Source organism: Ammospiza caudacuta, chromosome 2 (assembly GCF_027887145.1).
Source record: "Ammospiza caudacuta isolate bAmmCau1 chromosome 2, bAmmCau1.pri, whole genome shotgun sequence".
NCBI classification, from domain to species: Eukaryota; Metazoa; Chordata; class Aves; order Passeriformes; family Passerellidae; genus Ammospiza; species Ammospiza caudacuta.
Window position 1 is genome coordinate 99,478,689 of NC_080594.1, and position 13,085 is coordinate 99,491,773.

Consider the following 13,085-nt stretch of genomic DNA (forward strand, 5'->3'; position numbering starts at 1 on the left):
AAGCTCTTACTAGTAATCACTTTACACAAAGCCAGATCACTCAGACATACTCAGCTCAGACAGAGAAGCTAAGGACTCAATTGGCAGATTTTTAAAAATGGTGTGAAAGCTGGCGAGACTGAATTGTTCTAGAAAATAATAGACACATTTTAAAATTTCTGAGAAAAACTACACTGAAGGCCTTTTCTAAGTATTCTACTAACAGAACATTTTATTCACCATTCATTAGCACTGTATTATTTAAACAAAATCAGAGAAACAAGAAAGTTACTGCACTAAATATTAATCATCTTTAAGAAAATTAAGGCTGTAATTTACTAATATCAGCTGTAAAGAGGACCTGTAAATATGAAGATAGCACTGAAACAGTCTTCTACCAGCCTACTCAAAGTCAACAATCATCCTTCAAGCATACTTGCTCTTCAACTAAGATTGCTAAGATGACAGGGGGAAAAATCAATTGAAAGGAGAAAGGGACAGAAATAAATTGTTCAAACACTTTAGAATTACTAGTTAATGCAATACTAGGATAGAAGATGAAACTCTGTCATCAGTGTTCCTAAAAAAACTTCTTTACTTTGAGAGAAATGCCAAAGTGCAAATTTGTAGCTGATTCCTCTTTCCACTATCTTCATGAGGTTTTAAATTTAGACATGTAGCATCCTAAATATTTGAAGAGTTTTTCCTGTAATGTTAGGTCTGTCACATCATCTACCAATCCTCATGAGGCAGAATGCTTAGCCTCAAAGAAGTGAATGCCTTTACTATTTCAGTATATACATCATTAACTTATAGACCATTTCCTCACATTTCATCTACACTCCCTAAAAAATGCTTGAGAAAGCCATAAGGACAAATGGGCTACTGCACACTATTAACTCGTTATTATTTATAATGAAGGTATATAGATTACTTAGTGCAGCTACAAATTAAAGTTTTCATTTTCACCTTCAAGGCCCTATATTATCTTACCCACAATTACTTATGTCTTGCTTTTATTTCCTTCTACTCCCTAGACATCTTCTATTCTTTCACTTAATTGCATTCTTTATCTCTTTCTCCCACTTCCAGCTGTATGTCTTATATCATGCTGACCTCTGTGCCTTGTACAATCTTCATGCCTACATTCTTCATCCTTCTCCAGCAGTATATTTAAGAATACAGTCTTTCTGGAATCATTGGTACATGCTCTTCGTCCTCCCTTTCTTATTGCTGGGTTATTAACTAAAATTTGTCTTGCTTAAATTGCTTTTGCTACTTGTTGGACCAGGGCAGCAGAGAACACAGCTGAAAGCAGATTTGTCTGATTTACTTCTTATTTTTATTAGAATGACCTCTGTTAACTCTAACTCTGAGGAGAACTGAGGGACTTGCTTGCCATCTAAAACACGAAATTGGAATCTTGTTCACTAAAAAAGCCACAATGTTCATTAAATAGATTGAAGTGTGTGCTTATAGTGCTTCGTTTGTACAAGCTACATCTGTACTTAGAGTCTTAGATGTTTACATTTATTTCATAGTGCTCGAAAAATTGCCCAGAGCAGACTCCATGCCTGTGATCCAGCGTACATGAATATGATGCTTTTTATCCCATCATAGTTTAATGTGTACTTAAATATAAACAGGATGACCACACTGAGCAGCACACAAATGTCAGGAAAACAGGGAAACATTCCTAGATGCAGTATTAGTCATGGTATGGTAGAGTAATAGCATCATTCCTGACTTTTAGAACACCTGACTACAGGAATTCCACCTTTCCAAACTTCAAACACCTACTGTACACAATATAACTCTTCACAGAATTATCATATTACCATTGTACTAGTTATCACTACAACTGAAAAATACTATCTTCTGAGGAACATCTTAAAAAATCTGCAAACATTTTTTGCTGAAATAAAAAAAATCCTCTCAATGAAAGTTTTTGGCCTGAAAATTTAAAAAAATCACATCTAATATCAGTCTTCAAATTATATATTGTAGCTAATCTAAAGCTTGCAAATGCCTTCTACCTCAGATACATGATCATTCTTTCTAAAATGAAAGGTTCTGGTTTCGCTTGCTTGGGATAACTGCATTATTGAAAGTGAAAAGCAGTAAGGTTACATACTGTTATGCTCATGGCACTTTTGACTCAGTAGTATTTTGAGTCCTTAATAGTTCTGAAGTTCAGGACAATAGGCAATCTCTAATGTCTCCAGACTGAGCTACAGGATGCAATAATATGTTCTGGAGACAAATTGAATAGATCACTGTGACCAGGTGTCTGTTCAGGAGAAAGAAGACAATTTCCTAATGGAGGAAAACATGTTCTGTAACAGAGGATATTTTCAGCAATGGATGAAATCTCATCAACTGCTCTTTGCTACTCAACAAAACCTTGAGGCTTTGAAGCAACTAACCTATGAAGGAGTTATAACATCAAAAGACATTTCCATTACCATGCCATTATATTGGAAAATAGTTGCAGTTGTATTTTAAAATAATTCTGGTGCTATTCAGGGAAGTATTGACTAGTAATCCTTACCTCTATATTTAGTAAAATCTGCTGATAGCAGAAAGTTTTGTAGGTCATCTGGGATAACATCTGTAAGAACTTTGGAGTGACAAAGTAGTCTACTGGGCAGTCAAGTGTCAAATTAAATAAAATGGTCAAGAAATGTGGCAGTAAACATTAGCTGGAAGAAAATAAATGACATATACATTTTCTAATATTTGGTTTAAATACTGGGCATCATTGTAAACAGCTCAGAGAAAACTCAGGACTTGGGAGACCAGCTCAGTGAAAACTTAGAGCTTGGGTGATATTATTTATATTCACAGACATATATAAAATGGTCTCATCTGGAATGCTCCATGTACTATGCTCCACAGACATTATTCTATGTTAAAATGTTTTTGATAGGAAGAGTAAGAAAAAATGCAATCAGAATGCTTACGAAGAGAAAAAAAACCAAACAACCATATCACTATCCTCACTCCCACAAAAAATCCCAAACACAATCCTTTGAGATGGTGAGGTTTTGAACAGACTCTAAAGAGCTTAATTTACGGAGCAAAAATTAAAAAGGGATGTGACAAGCAGCATTTACAATACTGAGTGGCAGATCAATTACTTCTTATCTTTCTCACTCATAACATAAAAACTGACACTGGAACATATGCAACATATACAACATATACAGAATTCATTGTCCCAGGCACACATCAGTAGAAAGAAAACCCACAGATCCTGTGGAAGAGTTACTAAAGCCTATTTTTTGTCTGTTTTTGTTAAAAGCAACTTGATATGGGAGCAATAGAATTTAAGCGGATAAATTAACCCCCTCTAGCTAAAAGGTGATTATTAAGCTGTGATTATTAGCTGTCACCAGAGATGGTATCAAATAAGCTGGACACTGAATCTGAGCATGAACAGCAATTCCTGTATTTAGCACCATTTAGACAAAAATGAAAAGTTTTTTGTTTTTTTTTTTTTGTTGGTTTGTTTGTTTGTTTGTTTTTATGGAACAGAAGGGTAGAATTTCTACCACTGCTTGGAATTGTATTCTAATTTAAATCAGAATCACTCCAGTCTTACTGAAGTTAAACTTGAACCATTTTCATCTTGGCTTTGAATTATGCTATTATTCTAAGAAAAAAGGTGCTGAAATGGAAATGCTAAGCATCCTTTTTTAGCAGACAAGTCTTCATATCTTCAGTTCTTTTGTATACTACAAGGTCTTTTATATTTATAACACCTATCACAATAATAACGAAAAAAAAGATCTCCAGTACTCCTTTATGGAGTACACTTTGTAATCACCTTCTAAGTGCAATTATTTCGTGATGCAGCAATCAGTCTGTGCAAAAAGCTTTGCCCTGTTTAGACTATAAATAATTTACCCGTGTTAATTGATAGCTCCATATGTAGGTTTTCTGCAATCATGCCAAAAATACAGACTCTTACAAATTCTTTATCACACAGCAGAAGAACCCTACCATGTAATATCAGCTCTCTGAAAATTGCCTAAAACCACATCTCCACAAAGAACAAGTAATTTAAACAAACTAAGAAATTGTTGAAAGCCACTGTTACAACAAGCTCTGGGTGATTACAAAGGTAACTCCAGATACAGAGAGAATCAGTGCACTAGATCTTATTGAAAGAGGATTTATTCATGCTTGCTCTAACTCAAAAGACATTAAAAACATTTTTTGTGAAAATTCTTGTTAATTAAAATCTAATTATTCAATGATTGCTGTTTGGCATCTCTAAGAAAACGCTCAAGGTCTTGAAAGAAAGAAAAGATAAATCAGTGAGCAAGTTATCATAAAACAAGGATTTCCCCCCTCTTTTTTCCTAGTTGCCATGCATAATTAATATGTGATAATACTCATAATGAGTTCCCTAAAACAATTAGCAACACATCTCCAGCGACCTGCTAATCTGAATATAATGCCTTTTGAATTTGGAGGTGCACCAGTCTCTTTGTGCTTACACACTCACCTCACGTAGAAGCAAAGAAGGCTGCAGAGCATAATTTATTATTCTGCATCACATTTCATCAAGTCCCTTAGCAGCTACTTGATAAATTATCAAGACAAATGCAAGGAAAAAAAAAAGTATTCCTACCTCTCCACCCTCCCAAGTAGAGTACCCCAAAGACTAAGAACTAATTATAATCCTTCTTTCCCCTTCCGATCACTAAGATACCTTCAGTGAAAGCAAACCTTGACCAGGTTACTTTTTGCATGGAATTTCAATGACTTTTTTCATCTCCGTAAGACAAATACATCCACATAAATAAACATGCACTGCAGTAACAAGGGCAATGTCTGGAACACTTAAAAGTTAAATTACTTGCAAGCCATACAACATCTCATTTTTCTTCCACAAATATATAATAGAGACTGCCAGTATGGGGAGGGGTAGGTTGGGAGAGTGGGTGAGGGCACGTGTGAACACACAAGTACACATGCTTTAGAAGAAAAGGGAGGAGTAAATCAACCATAGGAACTGAGAGCATGATAATTGAAAAAAAACTGAAAATGAACAAACAAAATTACCCTTCCTTTAATTATCTTTTAAGTATAAAACAGTGGCTTATTATGAATTTAGGGAAAAGATGCCTGTGTATAGTAGTGTAGAGGACCAGACCTAAGCCTGTTTTGTCTCAAATATTCAGAGTATTGCTACAGGAAAGATGATCAAAGGAGAGGGTCCCATGGAGGTGGGGCAGTGCTGTCCTGAGCCAACTTTCTGAAAAGAAAGATTAAATTCTTCTTTCTATCTCAAAATGCACCTTCAGCCAGAAAGAGTTGTGGAGCAACATTGATGTCTTTTCATAATAAGCAGCCACTGGCCTGTGCTGTATCTGCCTCTGTCAGACTACACTGTCTGAGAACAACAGTGATCATCTACAAACTCTTTGTCATCTCTCTCCCTGAATGCAGCCTAGCACTTTAAACTTCATACTCTGACCATTACCATCACAAGTTATATCCACTGGAAAAAATCCAATATCTAACAATATGCCAAAACAGCTGGTAAGAACTGTGAGTCCAAGGAAATAAGAGAGCAGGGCTTGGGTAAATCAGAATGGCTCATACCATGAACAGCTATTTAGAAGGTTGTTTCAGATGAGAAAAAAATCAGTAATCTAGGCCTAGGCAAAGAAAAACCAGAGCCAAGCTTGAAGAAAAAAACCACTGATGTATATTTGAACTAAGCTGAAAAATGTCAGTGGTTTTACATTTAATGCCTTTATTTCCAAAATAAAAAATTTGTGAATCATAAACATTCAGAAAAGAGTATAAGTCAATAAAATTGAAAGGAACAGATTTATGGTGACTAAAACATTTGATTTGAACAGCAGGGATTCCAATTTACAGTTCAGTGCACCACTTAGAATGGTTGTTCATGTCTGTAATTTCTGTACTTCAAATAAAGTACTTCTAATACATTCAACTTCCAGGTATACACAAGGAACAAAAGCAACATCACTAATTAAATACCTGCTTATCTGAAAACCATAGTGAGTAAAATATATGCACTACATGCATTCAGTCAAAATGGAGGACTTGAGTGGGGGAAAAAAACTAGAAAAGGTTTAAAAATGAAGCAGATAATACAAAAAAAACAGTTTTAGCATTCTTTTTTACAAAAGCTCACAACAACAGTGGTCACATTAAGCGCTAAATTAACCTTCTTTATCCAGTTTTAGTTGTACAATATAGAATAAAATTACAAAATATTTGAATGTCATAATGTTCTGAATCTATTGTTCTTCCCTTATATCTTCTAGAGCAAAAAAGTCACAGAAAATTTCTCTTTGAACTTCTCCATTCTATGACAAAATGCCCACTGAGACTCATAAATCCTAATGCCATTTAATCAGTCTGAAAAAATTTTAATGAGCTCTCTCTAGATTTGGTACAGAGATTATTTGTAACTATGGGATCAATTAATTAATTAGAAATGGAAGAAACTGCAAAGAAATAGTGTTTTAAATTAAGGGAATGATTTACATCACTTGGAACTTTTTAAATAGAACAGATTGATTCTTCATAAGAGAGTTATGACCATTTGTGTTACTACAGTCTATCCCTCTGTTTAAAAAGTTTATATAAATGGATTTATTTGCTTTTAAACTACTACTAAGGTCCTTTATTTTACAGAAAAGCTATAAGCAAATCTACCAAAATACTGGAAAGAAATGCCTTAGCCTTCAATGCCCTGAAAAGGATGTTAATTAATCTGTGTGGTTTTGATGACAGAAACATATTGGAAATATGTATAAATGCTGGCATGTGGATGTCAGAAACCTCTGATTCAGAGCCATACTTAAAATAAATTTATTTGCATCCCATTTTTGTTATTATGAAACAAAACTTCTTCAAGATAGCATTGAGAAGTTGTATTTGATATATAAATATATATATGTATAAACTATAAAAATACAAATGGCTTGGTTACTATAACTCTTTTAAATCAAAATTTAATATTCTGGTATTTCAAATCCCAAAAGTATTATTTTAAATAATGTGAGCTCTGTAAATTATAGAGGAACAGAAAAATATTGTTCAGCAAAAACTTTTTTTTTCCCCTTATTTTTTTCTTCCCAGATCAAATCTGTGAAGTTAATCACTGAATCACAGGATGAGTGAGATTGGAAGGGCCCTCCAGAGATCATCTGGTCCAACCTCCTCCATTGCACAAGACTGTGTCCAGACACACTTTGTGTATCTCACAACCTCCTGAACAACCTTTGCAAGTGCTTGGCCATCCTCACAGTAAAAAAAAAAAGTGTTTCCTTGCACTCAGTCTCCTGTGTGTGTCTGTGTCCCTTGCCTCAGGTTCCATCACTGGGCATTGCTGAAAAAAGTCTGCCTCCTTCTTCATTACAGTCTTTCTTCAGGTACTCATATGCATTAATAAAGTCCTATTGAGCATTCTCTCAATTCATCCACACCACTAAAGATGTTAAACAGGGCTGCAGCCAGGATTCACCCTCAGAGCACACCACTAGTCACTGGCACCCAGCTAGACTTGTGCCACTGATCACAACCCTCTGGGCCTGGCCACTGAGCCACTTTTGCTCCACCTCACTGTCTGCTCATCCACATCATGTGGGTGAGAGCGTCACAGGCACCACTGTAGCTCAGGCAGAAAACAGCCACTGCTCTCACCATGTCCACCAGGACAGTCACTTCATCAAAGTAGTTAATCAGGTTGTCAAGCATGACTTTCCCTTGGTGTAGCCATAATGACTACTCCTGATGGTTTGCTTATCCTTACTGTGCCTGGAAATGATTTTCAGGATAAGTTGTTCCATCATCTTTTTCCAGGGATTGGGATGAGGCTGAGAAGCCTGCAGCTCCATGGGTCATCCTTCTTGCCTGGCTTCAACACAGGAGTGACATTTGCTGTCTCCAGCCTTTGAGCACTTCTCCCAGTGGCCATATAGATCAAAAATTATGGAAAATGGTCTTTCAATAACATCTTCCAGATCTCTCAGCACTTGAGAGTGCATTCCATTAGGATCCCTGGATTTATTAATGTTCAGTTTGTTTAAGCATTCCCCAACCAGAATCCAAACAGAAATAACACTATGAAAAGTGTTTTTTAATCATCTAAATAAAATATATGAAAAAGAACACAGTGTTTTGAACATTGTGGCCTGAAAGTTCTATAATATTCAAGAACACATCATTTCTACACATATAGTTTTCATACAAGTTGCATCTGTGCATTTAAGAGCAGAATTTGGAATATGTTTAAAAATAAATTTTATTAAAATACAAAATTTCTTGTATTTAATTTTTAGATCATATTTTGATTATCTGGCTAATTTACTTACATGATTGCTTATATGACTGGGCATTGTTACTAGCATTGGATGTTCATATGATGCTTCATGTAGCACAAGATAGGAGACCTAGGCTGAATTTGCAGGCTGTATTTTTTTTTAAATTCCTGTGCTATCATTTTATCATTATGATTATTAAGTTCCTAGTTAAGCAGAGACTGCAAATCAAAAGATCAACATCTAAGAAATTTCAAGATGGATATCTATGACATCCTTTAATGACAGTATAGCAGATATCATATCCATTTATAAACCACCTAAATACTGGTCTACTTGCAGAAGTATTCCTGCACAGCAATTGCCACTGGGTGATATGACACTACAGCTAAATTCTGGCTTTGGTTTTCCCTATGCCTACATTGTATTTTTTGCTAACAGCAAGAATAAAGTTTGGAAGCAAACTTGAAAGTTCTCACTTTCTCCCTGATAGCTGGTTTCACTGGGTATTTTGGTATGTACTAGGTTGCTCTAGCCAGCATCTCCAGTGAAAGTTCTCTGCAGGCACTCATCAAGCAAGCTCCAAGGTTTAAGAGTACATAAAGCTCCAAAGAACCTTATCTCAGCCTGGGATCACAGTAAATCCAATCCAACTGAAAACATTCAAATAATATATAGCATAGACCTCTGAGCCCAAGCACTGCCTATGATGCTCTAACAGTCTGTTTTGCTTAAATCCAATTATTTGCTTATGCACACATTAGCTTTACCTCCTGATACCTGGCTGCAGCCTTGCATGTTAATGATTGCTGGCATGAAATCCAAACCTGTAGCTCTATTAGCTCACTGCTTGGGACAAAACACTGCAGATGACACTATTACACTGCAACTGGTCACAAATGCTTTGGATAGTTTCACATGCACTGTTTTCACTTCCTTCCTCTTTGGAATTCCGTGCATTTGTAAATTTCCCACACTTCAACATTTGTGGCATTTTTAGATGGAACAAAAAAAAAAATTCAGCTGAATTATCTGCACTAAGGGAATCTGATGCTATAAACTTCTTACAAAGGAAAAAGATGGATTCAAACATCTATGCCCTTCTTCAAAGGAAAGTGAACAAAATTGAAAATACACAACTACTGTTAATGATCTGTGACACTGATTGTCTAACATACCTTTAAAGTTTAAAAATATTTAGTGTAATACAGATGCTAGTATTTCTTCATGTCTTTTTTTCAATGCTAACATAACTAAAGAATACAAGTATCTACACACTGTCACTGGTTCACTGGTTTTGTTGCTGTCTTTTGGTTTGTTTTCAAACTTTTTGATTGTTTTAAGTATTACTATCTTGTGGGTTTTCTGAAATAGAACCACAAAAACTAAGGGTTTTGGAAAAGCTGTCCTGCTCCTTCCATGAAATTATAGTTTAATTTGCCATTAACACAGCTGACATTCAATTTCCTTGCTTATGTACATTTGGTGTACCATTTCTGAACGTGCAAGTTTATAAAGGAAGTAGATTCACACATCAAGACAAATTGCAACAGAAAAAAAATCAAACCAAACCCCAAACCCAGTTTGGTTAACTCTGTTCAAAAGTAAATCACACTGCACCAAACTTAATTCACTTTGTATTCCCAAGCAATGAAAATACCATTTAGACTGTGGGTGAGAACTTGAAGTATGAAAGGTGAGGAATCTTACCTAATCATTCCATATGTATTTGTGTAGCCTTTTTTTTCCCAATAATTTTACTGAGAGAACAGTAATCACAGTCTAATCTACCTAATTTTTTTCCCTAAAATTATCATGCAACACATATTTCTGCAGTAATGAAAATAACTCCAAAACTTACATTCAACTTATGGCAGAGAAGAAGTGAGAAAAATATTCTAAGGATAAAGGCAATTTGATTTAAAATAAAAATGAAGACATTGTTTTAACTAACTCTCAGTGAAATTTTCTTCCAACAGATTTCTAATTCAGAATAGTTTGTAAAGTTATATATAAGACAGGAAAAATTAACACATCCACTATTTGAGAAAGAGTGCTCAAACTGATAGTTTTAAATTGGAAACAAGGACTATGATCTCAGAGATTTAGACTGCTAGTGGAAAGATATAGCTTCAGAAAAATATATGTCCTCATCACAAAGAACTATATTTAATGTTTTGACACTTAAGAGGTAAATCAGCCATGAATGTTTCCAAACTCTGAATAGTGAAGTTAAGCTTGTAGACTTATATATACAGAAGAAAATCATTACACTTTCCTATTACTGCATGCTACCATGTAGCAAATCAGAGCAATCTGCATGACAAACTCTAAATCCCTCTCTTGGACAGCACAAACATCTTTGAAAATGGGGGTTGCTAATTTTAATAATGTTTATATAAATCTAAGTATCACATTAAAAAAACATTTCCAAATATAACCCAAACAGAAAATTCCTAAATGTAATTTATGCCCTAAATTAATTAATTAACGGAAAATTCCTAAATTTAATTTGTGCGCTCCCCCTCTTACCTTCTCTGGTGGTGCAGGAGGCTCAAATCTCTTTGCACAAAGCAAAAATGGATCAGGATGCGGCTTGCCACGCTTCAACTCAGGATCCTCTCCCAACACAATGTGATGAAAAAGACTAAAGAAGTCTTTGTGTCTGCTTGTTTTTAGCTCAAATGATGCTACACCCGAGCTGGTAGCAACAGCTATGGGTATCTTGTGTTTGTGTAAATGATGGACCAGCTTACTGACTCCTGCAAGACAAATATACACATTTTAGTTTTTATAAATATGCATTTAAATTGGTATACATAGTAATGTCTACACCCAATTACAAAGCATTTAGCAATACTTCAACAATGCTGTCTTACTGAATGTGATAAGCCTATTTCAAATAGTCAGTGTAAAAGAAAATTCTTGCTATATCTGAAATGTTCCTTCTACACTCAAAAATCATGAAACATTCTGTAAGCTATATACATACTTTTTCTGCTATCAAACAATGCTTTTCTCAAAATCTGTCAAAAATGTGATTAATAACACTACATAATGAGACCCACTAGAAACTCATTAAGCAATGTCCCCACATCATGTAAGTTTATTAGTTAAAACTCTAAGAGTTTGAGAGAACATTTTCTGTCATATACAGTTATGTTCCTAGAAAAAAATAAATCAAAGAAGTATACTCCTCTCAGTGGATTGCAGAGTTTTAATTCCTGAAGCAGGTATCCAGCTGGCTCAAACCAGCCCATAAGAGAGCATAGTTTCTCTCTTTTGCAATTACTAAAGCAAGTAACACTGGGCAGAGGAGAGCAGCTGTCAGTCACAGTTGTTAATACCAGAGCTTTATCTATTGATGCTGTGAACCCAGAGTAATGAACACCTCAAGCCTAATGGGTAGAAATTTCAATCTGATCCAGTCTTCTAGGGAAGGTTAATGCAGCAAACAGTGAAAACACAACCAGTCTGTGTAAAAGGGAAACATACTTTGTTATTCAGTGCAAGTTTTGAGCTTTCTCTGAAGGGTTTTTAATACTCCTTTGCTGAAGTATTCTAAATGCTGGATACCATTCCCAGACAAAACAATTAGCATTATCTAATAAAAAACAAGTGTGGATGTCTGGTCTTTATCAATTCCCACGTGAAAAATCCTCCATACATGCAAAATCATTTCAGCTGTGCTTTTTGGCATTAATCCCAACTGTACTGGACACAGGGTATTAGTTTCAGGTACTTTAGGTTCAAGTAGAGTCCAGTGGACTTTTGGCTCCTTGAAACAACTTGAGCACAATTCTACTTTCATTTTCCAACTACATTAATTCTTATCCTATTTTTCATGCCTCGTTATACAAAAATAATCTTATTCCTTTCCTCCTGATTCACTATCACCATTATGTCTGGTCTTCACTCCCTTAAACCATTCCTACTCTCTTAAACCATTAAACCATTCCTACTCCTCCTTTGCCACCTCAGCACCTTTGATTTGTACTTCCCTTGTGATCCAGCCATTCAATTCTATAAACAACCATGTTATCTGCCATACATTTTTCCCAGGTATAGTCATATGCCCAACTTTGAAAAGCTGTAAGTACTACTGATAACAAAGTGTGTAGATTAGTGAATAGGTGCAGCAACTTATCTATCGGGAAATAGGACTTGTAGGTATGACTCTCTGCAGATTTCTCATTTTTTCTCCAGAATCGAATCAAACAATTAATAACTGACATTTCCAGCTCCATGCTTGTATTTGAAGATGGCCTTCAAACTTTGAATACATGCACTTCTCTAATGTTAGATTTTGAGATGGATAGATATAACAAGCACTACTCTTCCTCTAAGGTCAATAGATCAGCTATTTAAAAGCCTTCTTATGCTCCACTAAGTGGTTATACTAAGCAAGTGCACTTTTTCCCAAATGATGCAACTATGTCCTCTCACTAAAATATGATGTTAAATACAAGCCAGCTTCTTATGCCAGATAGTTTATATCTTCATTCTGAATCATGCCAAGTAAGTCTATATTAAATTAATGGAAGCACTGATTCCTTAATGGAAAGCAGGAGTGTAAATGTCTCTTCCCTAAAATAAAATGCATTCATTCTAAAGAATTTAATAAACTGGAACGTTTAGCAAGGCTAGCATGCATAAGTGCTGTAACATAAAGTAGTCCAAAGATTACACAAGCAGAAGACTCTTCTTATCTCCTACGCTTTTTCTATGATATGGTTAGTTTTCTCTCAAGTTGTGCTCTTTTCAAATAGCTAATTTTCTTCATTCCCACTGCAT

At 35.2% G+C, this 13,085-nt stretch overlaps 1 protein-coding gene across 1 annotated transcript in view; it reads right to left on the bottom strand.

The window, feature by feature from the left end:
* PUDP (pseudouridine 5'-phosphatase) overlaps window positions 1-13,085 on the bottom strand; it is a 63,187-nt gene that overhangs the window by 14,279 nt on the left and 35,823 nt on the right. The window contains exon 3 of the mRNA XM_058825053.1: window positions 10,824-11,053. Coding sequence (XP_058681036.1) covers window positions 10,824-11,053 — 230 coding nt within the window. The remainder of the gene's footprint in view (window positions 1-10,823; window positions 11,054-13,085) is intronic.